General features: G+C 38.9%; 1 protein-coding gene across 1 annotated transcript in view; it reads left to right on the top strand.

Annotated features, from left to right (window-relative positions):
* Positions 1 to 22,414, top strand: part of Galntl6 (polypeptide N-acetylgalactosaminyltransferase like 6) — a 1,089,910-nt gene that overhangs the window by 895,100 nt on the left and 172,396 nt on the right. Inside the window, exons 5-6 of the mRNA XM_051182453.1 lie at positions 17,247 to 17,432; positions 21,380 to 21,563. Of these exons, the coding sequence (XP_051038410.1) occupies positions 17,247 to 17,432; positions 21,380 to 21,563 (370 nt within the window). The remainder of the gene's footprint in view (positions 1 to 17,246; positions 17,433 to 21,379; positions 21,564 to 22,414) is intronic.

The raw sequence follows: 22,414 nt of genomic DNA, 5'->3' as shown, positions 1-22,414 counted from the left end.
TTAAATCACCAATCTCAGGCTAGCAGCTGTTTGGTTTTGACTTAAATGAAAATTCCCATTGAAAGTATCCCAGGGGGGCTGGAGAAAGGACTCAGAGGTAGAGAGCACAGACTGCTTCTCCAGAACGGCCCGAGTTCAATTCCTAGCACCCCCGTGGTGGCTCACAACTGTCTGTAGTGGAGTCTGATGCCCCCTTCTGGCATAAAGTCTTACATGCAGATAGAGGCTCATATACATGAAATAAATAAGTAATTTAAAAAAAAGAAAGTATCCTAGGAATAAGCATGACAAAATGAAGTTGCTAAAAGAGCTGCTGCTAAAAGAAATAGAGGGCTAAAGTATGGGGATGGGTGCTTTTCAATATATAGTCATGCATCCAATTATTCACCCATGCACAAGTTGGATGTATTGTTTGTGTTGTGGGATGTCATATTTCGAAATATCAATATGAATTCATTTTTTTATTTCCATGCATGCTAGTGCATGCCTATACAGCTCATACTACTGAGGCTGAGGCAGGAGGATTGTGACTTCAAGGAAGCCTGCCCTTCACAGTATGAGTCTGTCTAAAACATAAACTTTTTTTTTTAATTATAGTCACCAAGGGAAAAAGAGAAATTGCTGCTTACTTTGGTGTTTTGTTTTTCTCATTTTTCCTTTAAGTTTCAATAAATACATACTTTAGAGTTATTTCCTTAGAGCCTGCCCAAGCAGGCTTGCCATTTAGTAGGTTGTTCAGTTTTTCATTTTGACTTTAGAATGAAGTGACATCTCAGGACTATATCTTTGCCTTCTTATTACCTCTTTCTTAATACAACCCCTTCTCTGGTTAACCTATGCAAATCTAACTCCTCTAATTCAAGCTCCTCCATCCTTCAATTACACAATTTATTTTCCCATCTATATCAATCACCTAGAATAAGAGAGTCCCATTGTCTTTCCATGTGAATATTCACTGTATTCCTATTGACACTGAAAGCTTCTGGGAGCTGCAGGCAGGGACCTTGGTGTCTCAGCACTGGCCAGACTATGCTTTGTATATAGTCATTACTTTTATTTAGTTATAGGTTGTTCAACAAGGGGCATTGAGTTTTAGTGTCAAGCTGGATGCCTGTTAACTTTTAGTTTCATCAGCTAGATTTGCAATATATTCTAGTGTGCACTTGTTTCTCCTCAAGCTAATAGAATAGGCAAAAAGAGTAATATAAGAAGACTCAAAGCGAGAATATAGTCTAATGCAAACTTGGAAAGTCAGGAAGAATTGATATAAAGTTATTGCAGGAAACAAATCTCTCCTGAGAGAGAAGCTTTTGCAAAACACTAGCAACCCGGGGCTTGTCTTTCCTAAGAGAGTGGGGAAAAAATCAACCCCGTACCTTCCTCTGTTCACAGAATACTGACTGCTTGCAGTCTCCTCCATAGGTGAAACTGATCAAGTGTGAAAATAATCCTGGGACCATGGGAGGTACATCATTAACAGAGAAAGCAATATCCTTGCTGAGGCTCGTGGAGATTCAGCCATGTAAATGAAGATGAAGAAGGCCAAACAAAAGAATAACAATATAAAATGTGTTTCCGGACTCTCAGTAGAGGAGACATGGTGCGGCCCTTTGTCATTCCTTGTCAAGCCAGTGACAGACTGTAAAACTCTTACTGCTGGCTGATGCTGCACTCCTCGCTTTCTGAGCCAATGCTTGCCTTGGCAGATGCTTGGCATGTTTTAGACATATGATTTATTGCCTCATTTAATCAAGACTGTGCAGGAAACAATGATCTCTCTCTCTCATTGCAAATTACAAATTAGCCACCTTTCACTTATTCTTAGTGACAGAAGTGAGTGTGTGTGTGTATGTGCCCGTGCACGCACTGAGTGTGCACTGTGTGTTCTCCAAAGAATGCCATTACCATTTATTTATTGCTTGGTAAGAAATTTAAATAATGGCTTCCATTCCTTCAGCCTGCCCAAGAAGGGGAAATTTATGTGATACTGTAGAAAATAAATGCAGTCAACCTGCATCAGTGTTTTATTGTCATAAAAGGAAAAAAAAAGCCTGAGAAGATTCCAGTGCTAATGAATGGCTATACTGAGGAGGTTTATTGGCAATTTAAAGGTCACATCATTTCATTTTGCCTCCCATTCTGTAAATATATTGTACATACCTTTTAGTAATTTCTCCTGAAGGTTGGAGGAGCTCTGGCTTGACCGTAAAAGGATCCCATGTACCAAGCAAGTCAGCCAAATTTCCTGGAAATAATATCACCTGTTTAAAATGACTCTTGGGACATTGATTAAGTTGAAATAAAGTGCATGTGGCCAATGCTAGGCTGTTGTCTTACCTAGGGAGAAAAAAAATCTCCTTCAAGAGTTCAGCAGTAAATAGGCAATTCATTCTGACATAACGAGGAAGAGTGATGTTAACAGCCAGAGGTCACAAAAGGCAGAGATGGAAAAGTCCTATTAGATCATTTACTCCATTCCCTGGAGAAGAGGACCAAATTATATTTCATACTGCTTTGTCCAGTTTGGCTTTCAATTACTCAAGCCAGAGGCTTTTGCCACTTCATATATTTTCCAGGATCTTTATCTTTCCACGTGACCCCTGCTTTGCTGGGTCTAGTGGAAAAGTCTGAATCCCAGTAAAATTAACCCTAGAAGGACTTTCATTTACAATTTGACCCCAAGAATGAATTTTCTCTTCTTTTGATAATCTTTACAATCATTTCCTTCGAAATACCTGCCTTTGTCCTCTCCACTCTACTTCTGTATGAAGTTTCTTCATACATCCTTTTACTCAAATACTAATAAGACACACTTCTGTCAGAAGAGTCCCTTTGAAACTAAATTAGTGCCTATTTCCCAAAGAAAACTACCGGGAGATCTAGGGCAATGCTGTTCATGCCGACACCAAAGAACTCCCTGAATAAATAAAAGGGATGAGTTCAGAGAGAATGGGGGCATGAAGAAGTGAAGACTTCAGGACTTACAACTCCCCCACAGACTGCAGCTGCAAAAAGAAAGTGAAGAATAGGACAGAGCTAGAGGGCTGGAGGGAGGGAGGTGGCTGGCTCTTGAAGAGAGGACTATTGAAACATTTTTTGTTGATGACAGAGTCACTGGAAAGAATAAGTAACAATGGGGATTCAGTGGAGGTTCCCCCTCAGAGCAGATAAGAAATGATGAGATCCACAGCCTCATAAGGTACATGGATAGTCTGTTCATTTTATGAGGAAAGAAAGAATGGGAAAAGACATAGTGATGGTTTTGCACTTTGATCTCAGTTCCTTTTCAATAAAAAATGGAAGGGAGTCCCTTATGTCAAGTCCCACATTTATTTCCTGAATTGTCAGAACATCTCTGCCAATATCTTAAAGCTAGTGTTTCACTCTAGCAATTTCAAAGGTTGGGGTATTACCAAATGAACAAGCTTCTGTGTGGTTAAAGATAACAGAGTAAACAGAAAGCCCCAGAGTCAGAGAAAGCTAAGAATGCATATGACAGACAACTAATATTTAGAATAAATAAATAACTCAAAAAAGTAACAAGTAGTACAGTCAATATATAGACAAAAGTAGACTGACACTTCCTGAAATACAAATGGTCAATAAAATTGTGAAAATAAGCTTCTGAAGCTGGGGAACTAGAATCAGACCTAACCAAGCCCTCTGAATGTGGGTGCCAATTAGGAGGCCTAGGCAGTTTATGGGGCATCTAACAATGGAACCAATATAAATACTCCATTTCCCTGGAGAAGACAAATAGACTTTGGGAGTCCATTCCCTATGGATGGATACTATTTCAGCCCAGATACACAGAGGAGGGCCTAGGCCCTCCCACAAATGATGTGACAGACTTTGATAATCCCCCTTGGAAGGCCAAGGGAGTGGGTAGGGGTGGGTTGGGAGGGGTTGGGTAGGTAAAACAAGATTGCAATGAGGAGCTCATGGATCCCCAGACTGATGCTGGGAAATCAACATTGTACCAACCCACACACCCTGAACATGGGTCTCAGTTAGAAGGTCTAGGCATCTAAGGGACCTCTGATAATCAAAAGGACTTGTCTTCCCCAAAGTGGTCCGTTTCTGTTTCCTTGCTTTCCCAGTGGTCCCTTTCTACTTCCCTGCTTCCTCAGATACTTCAAGTGTATATGAAAGCAAAAGATGTATTCGTCTTTGACCTAGAATGCTTTCCCTTCTATTTTTTCTTCTAAGTGTGTGTGTGTGTGTGTGTGTGTGTGTGTGTGTGTGTGTGTGTGTTGTTCCAATTCATGAAGTTTTGTCTTTTCTTAACTTACCATTTTCTTGAACTGGGTGATCTAATTGGTCTACCTTGTTTTCAAATCCTAATATTCTATATTCTACATGAACCATTCTGTTTGTAAATATGCCATTGAGGGTTTTGTTTTGCTTTGCTTTGCTTTGCGATATCAAATATTTTGTTTCTGTATTCACTTCATCTTTGGTTTTCTTCAGTATTTCAATATCTTCATTGAATTCACTTTTAATGCCCTGAACTGTGTTCATTATTTTATGTAGTCATCAGTTTGTGTTTTCTTGAACCTCAATCATGGGTATATTTCTGTTCTCTTTAAGTTCATCCAGCTGTTAATTTGTGTCCTTTTTAAAGTCCTTGAATTCTTTGACTATGTTTCTAATTGTACTTTTAAATTCTGTGCTTTTGGGCTAATCAGTATTGTTCTCAATGGGCAACATTCCTATAAGACTGATGATACTTTTGAGACCCTTATTGTCTTTTCTTTCATAACAATTGTTTTTTCATGCTTGGGCTTGGACATCTGGAGATAGATTGTTGGTTATGTGTTTGATATGAATTTCCAGTCCACCAGTGTTGAATGGGAGTTTGGTTTTGGTTTTTTGTATGTCATCCTGTCTTGGCTAATTTTGATTGGGGTAGGAAGTGCTTGACTCTGTTTTTCAGATGTGTGGTATTGATGCATGATTGGGGAAGCTGGGCTGATTCAAATTAAGTGGTTTTGGGGGAATTGCTGGGTCAAGGTCGCTGTGTGAATGCTTGGGTGAGGACTTGGGACAGAGAGCTGGACAGAGGTGAGATTTCTAAACACTAATGACCATGGGCAAGGTACTAGAGCAGGGAGGATGAGTGGGGGAAATGGAACTTGCCACCAACCCCTGTGGGTATAGCTGGCTGCTTAGCCTGGGTCCCAGGGAAAGCTGAATAGGGGAGGAAGTGTAGGCAATACAGGAACTTGGCAATCAAGCCTACAAATGCCTCACTATATCTTTTTAATGCTTAAAATATTCCAGACATTATTTTTGCTGTGTGACACTAGGAAAATTTTCAAATTACCTGACACTCACTGTCCTCATTTATTAGTAAGGATAATTTTCCTTATCCATAAAATGAAGATTAAATAATTAGCACATGAATGCATCTCAGAATAGTGCCTGGCATTATTGCAAGCACTCAATTTATGTGGATGTGTTTATTATTATGTTCATCCATTATGCTGTCAAATTTTATTGCTTATTATTCAAGAATCTCAGGCTCCAGGCTCAACTTTGGTCTTTCCAATATTCTCATTTATAAATTGTGAACCAATCTTCTGTGGTTCTTTTCCTTTTAGTTCCTTCATAGTGTTATCAAGAAATGGACCAATTCCTGGAGAGGACATATCGTTAGCAGCTCAATTCTCTTCAACAAGGGCAGACAAACCATTTCCTGCATGCCTTTTTCTATATTGCACTACAAGGGTATCGTTAAGAACTGGGAGTTTCTGTGGCCTTGAAAACAGGACCAATTCCCAGATCTTTAATTTAGTTCTGCTCTCAACTAAATTGAAATTTTGACACAGCGTTTTTTTCTCACACCAACTGTTCAGTGGCATTCTTTCCAATTTGTCCTTATTTATTGTGAAGTCCAGCCAGATCCCTGAGTTCTTCCGAGTTGTTTGGCATTTATTGGTGGCATTATTCAATCACTAGAACAAACATTAATTTGATATTATAGCCCATGTAACTCACCCTGTATAGCATCCACTCCTGGAAATTTGAATAGATTCTTCAGAGAAGACAGAAGAAGAAGAAATGAATCATTCCTGTGTATGCATGGTTGTGTATTTTCCACTCAGAGGCTTTCAGTAAATACAGAGGTTTGCAGCTTCCCTTTGGCATCTGTACTGCTCTATTATATGAGAGTTTTACTTGGTTTTGTTTTCTATCTCACATACATTTTATGTTTGCTATGTAGCTTAAGATTAACTTACACTTTCTCAGGTATCTTAGCTTAGTTTTTTTTTTATCACTTCCAAGTTTTAAAACTATTTTAAAATCTCTTGATTTTGGAGGAGGGTTCTGCATACCTTGACGCACTTGCTTCCCCTGAGAGGCTGTGACTTCACCTTATACATAGCTCATTGATTTGCTCATAATTCCTTGCAATTGTTCTAACACATAGACACCATTCCTGGCCCACATTTCGTCTTATGAAAACAAATAACCAAAAAGTCATCAATTTTTTTTAAGAGGAAACAAAGTTGTTCTAACTCTCAGTTTTTCAGAATGATCACTATAGAAAACCAGCTCACAGAAGGCTACTTACACTTACCCCAGTTGTGAGTGTGTACATCACATGTTCAAATAAATAACATCAGCTTTACTGTAGTATTCAAAAAAAATAAGTGTAAGAATCATATAACATGGCGCAAAAAACAATACAGACAAACTGAAATTCCTGGAAATTAGTGAAACTTAAGAAGGAGATTTTTACCTTCAAGGACTTTAGAAAATAGAAACACAAACAAAGCTGGTACTTAGAGACATTGTCTTTGTTAGCCAGTTTCTTAAAGTCTCTGCTTCATATCACAAGATAAATCATCTCATAAAATGAGATTTTAGGAAAGTCTTAATGATAAGAAGAATTTCAAAAAGATAAAAAGTGAGTTTGCTTAGGACCATGGGAAGAGGATGAGATGTTTAAAGATACATCGCTAAAAAACAGGGCATTAATTCAGAAAGATAATTAGGTACAAAGTGTCCTAACAAAGCTCCCTGGTAAAACTGATAAGAAGCAGAGACCCCAAGAGTCACCAGGTGGATGAAGACCCCATGTCTAAGATGGGAGGGGGGAAGCAGGCAAAGAGGATTTGGCACAGATATATGGAAGATATATGGAAATTAGTTTTTATTAACTGTCATGATAAAGGGGTACATTTTCAAATACTGGGCTCCTTAATAATATATTTTGCAGTGAGAAAGAAAACAAACTACAGTCTTTTCTTGTGAAATGATTTCAATCTGAGGCTTTAATTTCTATGTTATTTCTTATTTTGATAGTTATATTCTATATTGAAAGTATTTTAATTCTCAATGGTCATATTTTATTTACAGAATAACTGTTATTTGGTAGGTTAGCTTTCCTCCATCTTACACAGAGTCATCAGGATGAGAAGCTGAATGGGTCCCTTTGTATGCTGGTGGTGGAAATTGGAAGTGGTGCAGTTGCTATGGAAAAGTAGCAACGTGGTGGGTCTTCAAAGCACTGGTAATAAAGTTGGGTGTGACCCAGCTCTCCCACATCCAAAGCTGCCTTATCCACAGAGGACAGAAGGGGGACATCATCCAAATGTTCACCAACTGACAAATGGAAAATCAAAAGACAGAACACAAAAGTAATCCAATAGCACTTACCCTTTTAAAGAGTGGTAAAGTAAGGAGACTATGGGAATGGAGTAAAGAGCTTACATGGCATTCAGACTGCCCTGGGTTCTTCATTCCTAACAGGATATATATATATATATATATATATATATGTATGTATGTATGTATGTATGTATGCATGCATGCATGCATATATATATATATGCTTAAATATATTACATATCATACTATATATTATATATTTATATATTTGTTATATTATAGTTACATTTTGTGTGTGTATATATATACATATATAGAGAGAGAGAAAGAGAGAGAGAGAGAGAGGAAATAATGACACACATACTACTATATGTGTGAACATTGAGGACATTCTACTGAATTGAACAAGACAGTCATCAAAAAGCAAGTCCCTCGTGTTTCTATTTATTACTCATCTATAATAGTCAAGCATATAAAAACAGAAAATAAAAAAATTGGTTTTCCAGGAATGTAACAGTCAGTTACTATTTTAACAGAGCATTAGATTGAGGGGGGAAGGACTTCCTGTGATTAATCCCGTGGGAATGTGAACATTGCACTTGGAATTATTAAGATGGTAGTCTTGCTGTGTGTGCTTCATAATTTTAATTAGACTAGGTGCAATTACAAGACCAGACATAGTGTGTATCTGTTCTGCCATACCAACAGTGATGACTCATATGTTATATTGCATTAGTTCTTTTCCCCCTTGTAAGTTAAAAGACTGCATTAGGGTAAAAGGGGGCTCAGTGGTTAAGAGCACTCATTGCTAAGTCATGCAGATTGAAGTTCCGATCTAAGCACATAAGTCAGCTGACTCACAAACTCTATCTCCAGCTGCAAGGCTCTGACGCTCTCCTTTGACCTCCATAGGTACCTAGACACACAAGTGTGCATACACTCACACAAACATACACGAAAACACAAGCATAGCACACACATAAATGACTAAAGTCTTTTAAAAAAAAACTGTGCTTTGGGTTATAGTTTTATAGGATTAAAGTGCTTCCTGGTCTGGGGTGGACTGATGGTTCCTCTGTTCAGAGCTTGGCTGCTCTTCCACAGACCAAAGTTTGATTCCCTGGCGTCCATATGGTAGCTCACAACCATCTATGACTCCACTCCCAAAAGATCTGATGCCTTCCTCTGGCCTCTGAGGGCACTGCATCCATAAGGTACACAGACATACACCCAAACAAACACAAAATAAATAAAAACAAAATTGAAGATGATTTCTAGTGTTTACAGAATTCATCATCTTTGGCCTAATTGTTAAGCTTTTTTTTTTAGGTCAAATACTGTGATAATAAACCATTGGCTTTGTCGTGATCATTTTAAGATATTGGAATTCAGAAATGAGAACTAAACTACAAATAACATCACTTAAACTATTTGTCTATTCTATTGCAATAAGAAGAATATTTTCAATGTAATAAAATAACTAAGTTGTTTAAAAAAGAAGATAGATATGTTGCCATTGCATGAGGATGCATCAATCATACACAAATTCATAACACTTAGAAATAGTATTTTGTAGAAAAAAACTTCTGCAACTTACCCATTTTCCACTTATAACTGTCCTCTCTTTTGAGGCAACAATTACAACATCAGAATAAATTACATAAATACACTATTTCAAAGAAAGGAAAAGTTCACACTGCAGGTTAATTTAAACAGGACAATTATAAGCTATAAACTATGCTAAGATTTCTTCATTTTTATATGAAAGCTTAGGGGACATTACAAATGCAAATGTAAATTATATGAGAAATATTAGTAATCTCAGACAAAAAAAAACATTTTAAAATAGCTCTTGAGAACGCCCTGTAGAAAAGGAGAATGGTGTTTAAATATTACCATGATATGCTGTGTGCAGTACCTTTTCAATAACTGAAGTAATGAATACACAAGTCAAATTTGTAACAAATGAGCTGAAATAGATGTACATTATAGAAATTTTATAAAATCAGTTTTTAGTGTCTTCTCAAAATGCCAAAATATTTTTGTATAAAGTGATAATATACTACATTCCCTTTTGCAAAAGCCATTGTAAGATTGTATATTCTATTCTGTCTTAGGTATCTATTGCTGTGATAAAATGCCATAATAATCAAAAGCAACTTAAGGAGAAAAAGGTTTCTTTCTCCTTGTAGTTTATGGATGGAAGTCAGGGCCAGCTTGGGCTGTTTGAAATCTTTTTCACCAAAAACAAATGTGGGGCTGGTTAAAGCAAGGCTAGGTTATACCTGGTATGAATTAGTCAACAATGGGAAATTATATGCTCACTTCCTGTAGAGTTCTCTGTGCTTAGTAAGAACTCAATGTGTATCAAAACTGCCACCTACAGTGTTCCAGAGTATGCTGTTGAGCAGCCTTCAGGATTCTAGGCAAAGAACCATGGAGATTCATGAGTTATCTTCCCCCTGTTTGGTGGACACAGACAAAGGTTATGACATTCCAGGGCCTGAAACAATGGCTTTTATTGCACATAACAAGCAATATAAGTAACAGAAAAACTATCTCAGTTCTCCCAGCCCCAAGTCATATGAGACTGATGCAGTTGTGTGCACTTGAATTCCTACACAATTATTATTAATTTTGTCATATGCAAATTTCATACACACACACACACACACACACACACACACACACACATTGCATTCTAGTTATTCTCACCCTTCTGTCCTTTTTTATCTCTCTACCACCTCACCAAGCTCTTCTCATTTCTACAAGTTCCTGTCCACTTTTCATAACTTATTTTGTTTTGTGACCCAGTAAGCTGAACCAAATCCATACATGTAGCCATGGATCTTGAACTACCCACTGGAGCCTGGTGATGATGTCTCGCTGTTTTTTTTTTTTTAATTTTATTTAATTTTATATAACAGTCCAATTAAATGAAAACAAATATTTATATACAATATTTGGGAATTTGGGCGTCGTTCTATCCTGCTGGTAAGGGGCACTGTCTTGGGGGATTCGAAGAAGATTCCGATATCCTGGCTGTAGTCTGTAGGGCTGTTTTGTCCAGCTGTTTTGAATGTAGGATCAGCTTGTACTCTGTTTCAGGAGGTCTGGCATGATCAAGCCACATTAGTCTGGAAGGAATCCACATCTTTTCATTTTCTGTGGAAACAAAAATAGAAATCCATTTCCCCAGTAACTTGTCCTTCAACTTAAATTTTGGAGTCAAAGCATTTTTTTTTTTTAGTTTAATATATTATTTTACATGTCGATCCCAGTTCCCTCTCCCCTCCCTCCCTCCCTCCCCCCAGCCCTCCCTCCCTCCTTCCCTCCCTTTTTACCCTCTCTGCCCTCTCACATGCACTCTAAACACCCTCCCCTCCCATCCCCCCACCCCAATTCCATATGTAGGGGAATGCATTCCAGTTGGGGTCATGTAGATCTGACAGGTCCTGTGAAGTAGGGACTAGGGCTTCTCTCCTGCCTCTAGATTAAGGCAGTTATCCCTCCATGGGGGATATGTTCGCAAAGTTCTTTTGTGAACCAGGGATACATCCTGGCTCCACTGTCTAAGGTCTCAGTCCTTCTGGCTGAGATCCATAATCAGGGGGGCCTGAGTCAGTCCCATGCTGGCTTCCCAGCTATCAGTCTAGTGGCCATTAGCTCCTCCTTGTTCAGGTAAGCTGTCTCTATGTGTTTCTGCAGCATGGTCTTTTCCTCTCCATCTGCATCTGGGTTCTAGTTCGACTCAGTGTTTATGTATGGGTGTTTGATCCTGTTTTCAACAGGCATTAGTTAAGGGCTCCATGGAGAAGTTAGTTGTTGATCTCACTCTCCGGGAACGGCATTTATGATAGCCTTTCCACGTAAGCTCAACTTGTTAGTTGGGAGCAGTCTTATAGTTCTCTCGACCTTTCTTTGTGTTCAATTTTATCTTCATACCAATATTGGCTCCCTCTTTTATGTTCTCTCTCTCTGTCTCTGTCTCTCTCTCTCCCTTTCCTATCTTCTATTCCTAATCAGGCTCAATATTCCTGGACGCACATGTTTTCCTTTCCTCCCCCTCATTTTCTCCTAATTCTCTCTCCATTCGCTGTCCTCCCCCACTTCACGTGAGCTCTGGGGGACTTGTCCCTTCCCAGTTCTGTGAGGGACTTTATATGAATCTCTTAGAATACACCTAGTTCATCTGGTGATGTGAATTATAGGCTGGTGATCATTTGATCTAGGTCTAACATCTTTTTGTGACAGGGTTACCTCATTCAGGATGGTTTCTGCAAGTGCCATCCACTTGCCTGCGAATTTCAAGATACCATTATTTTTTTCTGCAGAGTAGTATTCCATTGTGTAGATGTGCCACATCTTCATTATCCATTCTTCAATTGAGGGGCATCTAGGTTGCTTCCAGGTTCTTGCTATTACAAATAGAGCTGCTATGAATATAGTTCAACAGATGTCTTTGTTGCATGGATGTGAATCCTTTGGGTATATGCCTAAGAGGGGGATTGCCGGGTCCTGTGGTAAACTAATTCCCATTTTCCTGAGGAACTGCCATACTGATCTCCAAAATGGCTGTATGAGTTTGCACTCCCACCAGCAGTGGAGGAGTGTTCCCCTTTCTCCACATCCTCTCCAACATAAGTCATCACTGGTGTTTCTTATTTTAGTCATTCTGGTAGGGGTAAGATGGTATCTCAAAGTTGTTTTGATTTGCATTTCCCTGATAGCTAAGGATGTGGAGCATTTTCTTAAGTGCCTTTCAGCCTTTTTGATTTCCTCCATTGAGAATTCTTTCTTCAGTTCTGTACTCCATTTATTAATAGTGTTATTTGGTGTTTTGTTGACTAGTTTCTTGAGTTCTTTGTTTTGGAGATCAGCCCTTTGTCGGATATAGGATTGGTGAAAATCTTTTCCCAGTCTGTGGGCTGCCGTTTGGTCTTGTCGACTGTGTCCTTTGCCTTACAGAAGCTTCTAAGTTTGAAGAGGTCCCATTTATTAATTGTTGCTCTCAGTGTCTGTGCCCCTGGAGTTATGTTCAGGAAGCAGTCTCCTATACCAATTTGTTCAAGGGTACCTCCTACTTTCTCTTCTAAGAGGTTCAATGTGGCCGAATTGATGTTGAGCTCCTTGAGACATTTGGACTTGAGTTTTGTACATGGCAACAGACATGGGTCTATCTGCAGTCTTCTACACACCCTCATCCAATTGTGCCAGCACCATTTGTTGAAGATGCTGTCCTTGCCCCATTATATAATTTTAGCTGTTTTGTCGAAAATCAGGTGTTCATAGGTGCGTGGATTAATATCAGGATTTTCAATTTGATTCCATTGGCCTACCTGACTATTGTTATGCCAATACCAGGCTGTTTTCAGAACTATAGCTCTGTAGTAGAGCTTAAAGTCAGGAATGGTGATGCCTCCTGATGTTCTTTTATTGTATAGGGTTGTTTTGGCTATCCTGGGTCTTTTGTTTTTCTATATAAAGTTGATTATTATCCTTTCAAGGTCGGTGAAGAATTGTGGTGGGATTTTAATGGGGATTGCATTGAATCTGTAGATTGCTTTTGGTAAGATTGCCATTTTTACTATGTTAATCCTACCTAACCAAGAGCATGGGAGATCTTTCCATTTTCTGGTATCTTCTTTAATTTCTTTCCTTAGAGTCACAAAATTCTTATTATATAGGTCTTTTACTTGTTTGGTAAGCATTACACCAAGATACTTTATGTTGCTTGTGGCTATTGTAAAGGGTGATGTTTCTCTGATTTCTTTCTCTGCCTCTTTGTCGTCTGAAAAAATTAGGGCTACTGATTTTTTTGAGTTGATCTTGTATCCTGCTAGTTTGCTGAAGGTGTTTATCAGCTGTAGGAGTTCCCTGGTAGAGTTTATTGGGTCGCTTATGTAAACTATCATATCATCTGCAAATAGAGACAGTTTGACGTCTTCCTTTCCAATTTGGATCCCCTTGATCTCCTTTTGTTGTTTTATAGCATTAGCTAGAACTTCTAGTACGATATTGAAGAGATATGGAGAGAGAGGACAGCCTCGTCTTGTTCCTGATTTTAGAGGAATTAGCTTAAGTTTCTCTCCATTCAGTTTGATGTTGGCAGTTGGTTTGCTGTATATTGCCCTTATTATGTTTAGGTATGTTCCTGTTATCCCTGACCTCTCCAAGACCTTTATCATGAAAGGGTGTTGAATTTTGTCGAAGGCTTTTTCCGCATCTAAGGAGATAATCATATGGCTTTTCTTTTTCTGTTTGTTTATATGGTGGATCACGTTGATAGATTTTCGTATGTTAAACCATCCCTGCATTCCAGGTATGAAGCCTACTTGGTCATGATGGATGATTTCTCTGATGTATTCTTGAATTCGGTTTGCCAGTATTTTATTGAGTATTTTTGCATCGATGTTCATAGGGGATATTGGTCTGTAGTTTTCTTTTTTAGTTGTGTCTTTGTGAGGTTTGGGTACCAAAGTTATTGTGGCCTCATAAAAAGAGTTTGGCAATGAACCTTCTGTTTCTATCTTGTGGAACAGTTTGAGGAGTAGTGGTATTAGTTCTTCCTTGAATGTCTGGTAGAATTCTGCACTGAATCCATCTGGCCCTGAACTTTTTTTGGTTGGAAGGCTTTCGATGACTGCTTCTATTTCATTTCGGGATATAGGTCTATTTAAGTTGTTTGTTTGTTCTTTATTTAATTTTGGTAAGTGATAGTTACCCAGAAACTTGCGTTTTCAATTTTTGTGGAATACAGGTTTTCAAAGTATGACCTGAAAATTGTCTGGATTTCCTCTGTGTCTGTTGTTATGTTCCCCATTTCATTTCTGATTTTGTTAATTTGCATGTTCTGTCTCTGATTTTTCATTAATTTGGATAAAGGTTTGTCTATCTTGTTGATTTTCTCAAAAAAAACAACTCTTTGTTGCATTGATTTTTTGTATTGTTTTCCTGGTTTCTATTTTGTTGATTTCAGCCCTCAAGTTGATTATTTCCTGGCGTCTACTCCTGCGGGGTGAATTCGCTTCTCTCTGTTCTAAGACTTTCAGTTGGGCTGTTAATTCTCTTATGTGACTATCCTGTTTTCTTCATATGGGCACTTAGTACAATGAACTTCCCTGGTAGCACTGCTTTCAAGGTGTCCCATAAGTTCAGGTATGTTGTATCCTCATTCTCGTTGAATATTAGAAAGTCTTTAATTTCTTTCTTTATTTCTTCTTTGACCCAGGAGTGGTGTAATTGCACATTGTTCAGTTTCCATGAGTTTGCAGGTTTTCTGCTATTTGTGTTGTTGTTGAATTTCAATTTTAAAGCATGGTGGTCCGATAAGATACATGGGACTATTCCTATTCTCTTGTATCTGTTGAGGTTTGTTATGTCACCTAGTATGTGGTCGATTTTAGAGAAGGTTCCATGTGGAGCAGAGAAGAAGGTATATTCTTTTGTCTTTGGATGGAATGTTCTATAGATGTCTGTTAACCCCAGTTGAGACATAACTTCTGTTAATTCTTTTGTTTCTTTGTTGAGTTTCTGATTTGTGGTCCTGTCTAGTGTTGAGAGTGGTGTATTGAAGTCTCCCACTATAAGTGTGTGAGGTTTTATATGAGCTTTGAGTTTTAGTAGTGTTTCTTTTACGAATGTGGGTGACTTTGTATTGTCTCGCTTTTTTTTTTTTTTTACTTTGTTTTGTTTTGTTCCAGATTGTTTTAGCCACCTTGATTTTTGTGTTTCCAAACAAATATAGGGTTTTGTTTTGCTTTGCTTTGTTTTTCAAATTCTGTGAAGAACTATGTCAGAATTCTAATCCTCTAATCCATGAGAATGGGGGGCTTTCCAGTGAGGTCTCTATTCTGTGTATTGAGGTTCCAGGATCATTTTAGCTTAGGTTTTCATTCACAATTCTATTGCTTCATTGTGTTGTATTTTCATATCTTGGATTAACTTTCCCATTCATCTCTTTGTTTTGCTCTCTAGAAGTATACTCATGCCTTCTTTGAGTTGCTTGAACATACTTATAATCATTCTTTCGGAACAGAAGTTCTTCCATGCAATTTTCATTACCTGTCATTATTATGGGATTAGAGATTTGTAAAGGTCATGGCTTTTCATATTGTCTCTGTGCCTGAAATACTCTGATTACAGAGACACAGAAAAAGACTGGAAGATAAAAATAAATAAGTAATAGCACACTGCATTCTAAGACATGAGTTTGGTGACTATTAGGCTACTCTTGTCAGAAATTCCAGGAAAAAAATAATTCCTCACAGTATGTCTTAGTTAGGGTTTTCTATTGCTCTGATGAAACATAATGACCAGAAGTAGCTTGGAGAGGAAAGTGTTTATTTCACTCACATTTCCATATAACAGTTCATTACTGAAAGCAATGAGGAACTCAGAGCAGGAACCTAGAGACAGCAACTGATGTAGAAATCATGGAGGAGTGCTACTTATTGGCTTGTTCCCCATGGGTTACTCAGCCTACTTTCTAATAGAACCCAAGGTCATGAGCCCAATGGTAGTGTTATCCACAATGGACAGGGGGGTGAGTGGGGGCAGAAGGCAGTGGGCAGGACCCTATTGCCCTCCCCTATCATCATTCACTAATTAATAAAATGCTCTATAGGCTTGCCTACAGCTCAGTCTTATGGAGGCATTTTTCTTAATTGAGGGTCCCTCCTTTCACATGACTTCAGTTATGTCGAGTTCACATAAAACTAGCAGCACAGTATCATACATGGGCTAGTAACATCAAGGAATAAAACTAAGTCCATATTACACAAAAGTCACCAAATACACCATTTTGCTTTAGAAGAAAGAGAGAATGATGCAATTTTAAAGCCAGTGAGAAACACCCTATCGTATAAAAAGGTTTTTTTTTTTTTTTTAAATTCATTTTGTTCCCACGGCTTGCTTTTATAGAGAAGAAACATTTCTAATTTTAAGAAGTTCAAATTATTTCCAAATCTTACATAGCAGCATTCAAGGTGGCAGTATAGGATTTCTTTTGCCTTTGCTTCCCCATCTATTTCAATACTGCGTGAGTCACATTTGCAGTTCAAATTAGGAGCCAGAACTAGACTTACATCTCAGTTTTCTATTACCTTGCAAGGTGGGAAGGTGTATGGTTCTTGCTGATTTGACATACATTTCCCTTCTTATTTTACATGCAGTATTGTCAGCACACAAACTACCAGGCAAAACTTTGCTGTAAAGAGCCCTCTTGTCTGTAAGAGCCCATATGCCAGGATGTTCATCTGACCTTGCACAGCAGGAACTAGAAGGCCAATGCCCATCTTGGCACAAGCTGGCCAGGATTAACATGATGGCCACTGGCCAACATTAGCTGCCTCACTGAGCTCTAGTGTATCACCCCTGTCCACCAAATTCAAAGGGCAACATTTGTGGCTTATGAAGTTTGGGGAAAATAAAAACACAGAATCCCCTACGCATAAAATCTCATTAGTATCTTCCTCCAGATGAAAAGAGCAGAAGAAACACAGTCTTTGAAATTGTTCCGCTCAGATTCACCATTCACATATGCTCTATCCACAGCATCCAGCATCCGCAAAGGCGTCCACTGTGACTAATGTCTGGCATTCTTCCTGTGTGTTCTCTTTCCTTCCTAGAACACTTGAAGGATAAGTTAGAGGATTACATGGCTCGGTTTTCCAAAGTGAGAATTGTTCGCACCAAGAAAAGGGAAGGGCTCATCCGGACCCGACTTCTGGGAGCTTCTATGGCCAGAGGCGAGGTGCTGACCTTCCTGGACTCCCATTGTGAGGTCAATGTGAACTGGCTGCCCCCACTCCTCAGTGAGTATATTATGTAGCCATCATTCTCACAGTGGCACACTGGACCCGGGATGCTGGCAACTGGGCCCTGCTAATAAAGTGCCAGGTTTCTTCTGTAGATGCTGCAGTCAAGAAAGAATTGAATTTGAATTGTATCTTCATCACTGCTGATGAATTCAATAGCATTTCAGATAGGAGCAGTGGCAATCTAACTTAAGGTTAGGAAGGTTTCTTTTATAGTACGTCTTCTTGCATTGCATTTACATTTATTGGGTAAACACTAAAGTAAAAAAGAATAGCATCAGACTATTTTTCAGTCATCCTATAATTAGAATGAGATCAAGGTACACATACCCATGTATAGGCATATACACACTTGCAACAGTTATCACAAGATGGTTAAGAAAGAAGGAACAGCTGGGTGGTGGTAGTGCACACTTTAATCCCAGCACTCTGGGTGCAGAAAGGAAGAAAGGAACATTATTTAGCCCCAGGATATCTAAGTGACTTGCCATTTTTTCAGATGTATAATGCCATTGTCTTTTTGTATTTCTTTCCAGTCCTGGTATTATCTTACATTGTTAAATGTACAGTCCTCCATGTTCACACAGAGCCGCTCAGACACTGAGCTGTTGTCTGGGTGATAAGGACTCTTAAGTGATCAGTTATGGCTAACACAGAGAAGGAAGCAAACTATCCCATGTCACATGGCTCTGAACCACTAGAGACATAAACAACCTCAATATCATTCCAGTTAGAAACTCCAACTGTGGCTCAATTCAAGCCTCAATGTTGGTGCTTTGTTAGTTTACAATGAAGTCAGATAAAAAACCACATTGTGCCTAAGGAAGAAATTTCATGCCTAAAGAAATTCTTTCTAGAAAATTCTTAGTTAAAAAAATACATACACACACACACACACACACACACACACACACACACACACATATATATATATATATATATATATATATATATATATATATATAGTCCTCCTTTCTTATTCTCTGAGATTTCTCCAAAGCAAGTTTTATTGCAACTATATCCCTGGCTTTATTTATAAATAAATATAAATAAAGCCAGGGACAGCCACCTTCACCACCACCACCTCAGAAAGTGCTCTGTTTTTAACTATTATGTGGAATTTCAGCTTCAACCAGCCAAGCTACACCAGGAAAAAGCAAGACAAGGGTCTCAGTGACATCCATATAGGATATAAAACACAACACCCAGCAACTATCACCCTCTCCCAAATCACCCAGTTCATATGTCTCTGCACAGGTGGCTGCCTAGCCTTCTCAATGAACAAGATCTCAAGACCACAACAGCCAGAGACTCCCCTGCACCTTTAATTAAAAGTGCTTTGTCCAATGACACAGACATTTAGAATTCCATTAGCAATTGCAAGAGTCCCTCAAACTGAATTTTACCTGTATGCTGTCCAAGCAACCCCTAAATTACCAGACCTCTGATGGTTCACTGTGAATCACAGGGAAAGGGGGGATGGGAAAAAAAGACGCCACAGCCCACTCTTTCTCATTAAAGCATTTCATTTCCTGTGGGCCTGATGGATAAGAAGTGATTCAAGCTCGGGATGCTATCTCTCTTTATTTTCCTCTATCAGTATCTTGATACATCATCCAAAATGAAGAAACAGGCGGAGCGACATAGTTGCTTCTTGGTTCATTTTTCACCTTGGGGATTATACCTGAATTTCAATTTCCTATGGAGTCTGTTTGTTTGATCCCTGGAAATTGAAATGTAGCCACCAGCCTTGGATGAAAAATTAGTCATGCGGCTCTCACCCCAAGCTAGTACAGCTGGATGAGAGCTTAAAGAAAATTTTAAGGGAACGTTGACAGTTCATTTAACAGACTCATTCTCTTTGGATCACCTTGGAACTCCTTGTTGGTCAAGGAACTTGTAAATCAAGCTGGTTCTGAATTCGATGGAAGAAAGTCACTGGAACCATAATACTAAAAGCTGCGGAGGTAATCAGCAAACTGTTTCCAACCTCACTCTGATGGTCTTCTCCATCCTCTGGGGAAATGTCACTTAGATAAAACCAAAACCCACAATAAGTCTTGCCCTAGTGAAAATAGATGCTCCTGAGCCCAAGGTGGCAGTTACCCGGACATGGGACATCTGCTAATTAGCTGGCACTAAGAGAAATACAGTCCCTGGCTCTCTGAAACTCCTTGGGGCCATGGTGTCTAAAGCTGCCTCTTTTTCCATACTCCAGAATTCTGCATCCCGCTTACCACTGTTCTTTGTCTTATTTTTCTCAAAAGACTCTGTAAGATTTAGTTATTTATTATATTTTATGATTTATGCCCCATTCCTGAATACAATTGTATTTGTAGTATATTCTCTACACTAGCCTTAGAACTGAAAAAAAAAATGATTATACCATTCTTTTTACTGAGCAAATAATTATTGTAACATGAATGAATGAATGAATGAATGAATGAATGAATGAGCATGTGTAATTACAAGGTTACTGCCCTATGGGATTTTTGTTTTTCTCCACAACCTGTTTTATTAGTATGGTAAAAATGTCACCTGTTATTATAGCCAATAAAACCCTTTGTTTCCTGCTCTATGCTACGTAAAAACTCCCCAAGTACATGGACAGTTTCCTCATTGCAAAAAGCTGATCTCTCTCACACATGTTACAGTAGCTTCAGGATCTCTGAGAGAGAAAAATTGCACAGAAATAACCAACTCCCATCATATTTCTAAACGATATCCTTTGTTAAATGTCACATGCCACATCCAAAGGTCTTCCAAATAACAAGAGAGCAGGTGTTCATACTTAAACATCCTGCCTGTCAGATAGCAGTTCTTGTAATAAATTGATTAAATGCATGTTCTTGGGGGAGAGGGGGAGAGATACTTCACATACTGCTATTCTACATGCACCAAAACAAACAAGTGCCAGTTTCCCGCAGGGTCTATTAATTCCACCACACACACACACACACACACACACACACACACACACACACGCACACACACATGCACACACACACACAAAAAAAATATCTGGGTAGAAAAGCAAGATGCTGGAACTGGAAAGAAAAGTCACCTGTCTGCTAGGAGAAGCACCATGGCAACCTGGAAAAGCAGGTTTTGGAGATGGAGAGTGGAGCAGAGGCTGTATCCTCATTACTATTCCCAAACCTGAGTAGCCTTTAACAAGTTGTTTGACTTCTCTGAGCTGTGTTTTGCTGTATATAAACTGGATGACAACAGCCCCTTTTCAAGGAATAGTGGGAGTATCAGAAAGAGAATGAGTATAAACACCCTGGGTTTACCAGCGGCATCCCTAGCAATAGCACCGTGTCATTAATTGGATGGGGGAAGAAAAGGATAAAATGTGCACAGCACTGATAAGTAGAGTCTGTCTCAAAGAACAGTGGCTCAACAAATTCTCTGTCAAACTTGACAGCAAGGAATTTTATATGTAATTGGTTGGCATTAAGGAGGGGGGAACAGCCATCATGACTGTTTTATGATCAGATGCTATAAAAACCATGAAGTTAAATATTTACATTTTGGAACCTTCAGAAAGCAGGCCAGTATTTTCTCAGCAGGCTTTAGCTGTATGCTTGGAGGAACACAAGTACTGTTTATACTCTGTGCATGTTAGAGGCACGTTAAAATGACAGATTGGGGACAGGTCAGAGCAAAAATGTGACAGAGTAGAGCTAAATGGACTTCTGCAAGTCTCTCTGGGACATAACTTTCTTAAAGGAAAATATAACAACTCTAATTGTACCTAATCACTGTCCCATCATGTTAAGCCCGATGCTCAGAGATTCCTGCAAAGTGCTCTAATGACGACAGGGAGACGCCAAGGCTGCAAGTGTTAGGCATTAAAAGGAGCTGTGGGTGTCTCTTTGCTGGAAAATGATAGATGACCTAGGCAGGCATGTCATTTCCTATTTTGTGCTTTCATTTTTCAGACCAAATTGCACTAAACCACAAAACCATCGTGTGTCCTATGATCGATGTCATTGACCACAATCACTTTGGGTATGAGGCACAAGCTGGGGATGCCATGCGAGGCGCCTTCGACTGGGAAATGTACTACAAAAGAATCCCCATCCCTCCAGAGCTCCAGAGGGCTGACCCCAGCGAGCCTTTCGAGTGAGTAGCAGCTGAGGGAGCAGGGAGGGAAAGGGCAGATGACAGGTGATGTTTCTAGTATGTCAAACTCAGAACCCATGAGGACAATAACCCCTGATGAAATGTAATAAAACAGGTGGTAACAATATGCAAAACACCATAGAAAGGTCCGACATGTGAGCTATAGTAGATTAAAATTACATGCTGTGCTAAATACATAGATCACCATCTTCAATACTGCTAAGCATAAGGGAAAGCGTGTGTTAATGAAAAGAGCCAGAAACAGATACCCTTTAAAAAAAAATACAAAGAAACTGCATGCTCCATTTTAAGATATTCTCTTCAGATTTTCAGGATGTTTATTCTAGCCATTTCCCCTAAAAGACTATTCAGATTAACTCTTTGTTCTTCTTTTATTGAGGATTAGTACAAAGTAGGGATTAGAGCTATCTTCTTTCAAGGAAAGCCAGTGCCCCCAAGATTGTACTTCCATAGCTTAACATCAGAGACTCCCATTGAAAACAAAACCCAAAGTAAATAATAAATCACCCTTCTCCTAATTTAAGTCCTTGTAGGAGATGAACTTGTAATAACCCACTGACTGACCCCTACAGAGATGTATCCTGTTGGTGTTGGTTGTGGGTATGAAAATTGGACATTTCAACAAATAGATGCAGGAAAGCTTAGCTTAACAACCACCAGCACTGTTAATGGTGAAGAGTGAGATGTTCCCAGTGGTTAGCAGAGACTGCCCAGTGTGTATTACAGCTAGTCCAGTCTATAGCCCTTGAGAGCACTAAAATCTTTATCATTTTAACACTCTTGTATACTTTTTAGTGTGCAACAGCTATCTGTGATCACGACTTTCCTCA

Source organism: Phodopus roborovskii, unplaced genomic scaffold, assembly GCF_943737965.1.
Source record: "Phodopus roborovskii unplaced genomic scaffold, PHOROB, whole genome shotgun sequence".
In the NCBI taxonomy this organism is placed as follows: Eukaryota; Metazoa; Chordata; class Mammalia; order Rodentia; family Cricetidae; genus Phodopus; species Phodopus roborovskii.
Note: the sequence above shows the minus strand (reverse complement) of the source record. Positions and strands in the feature narration are given on the sequence as shown.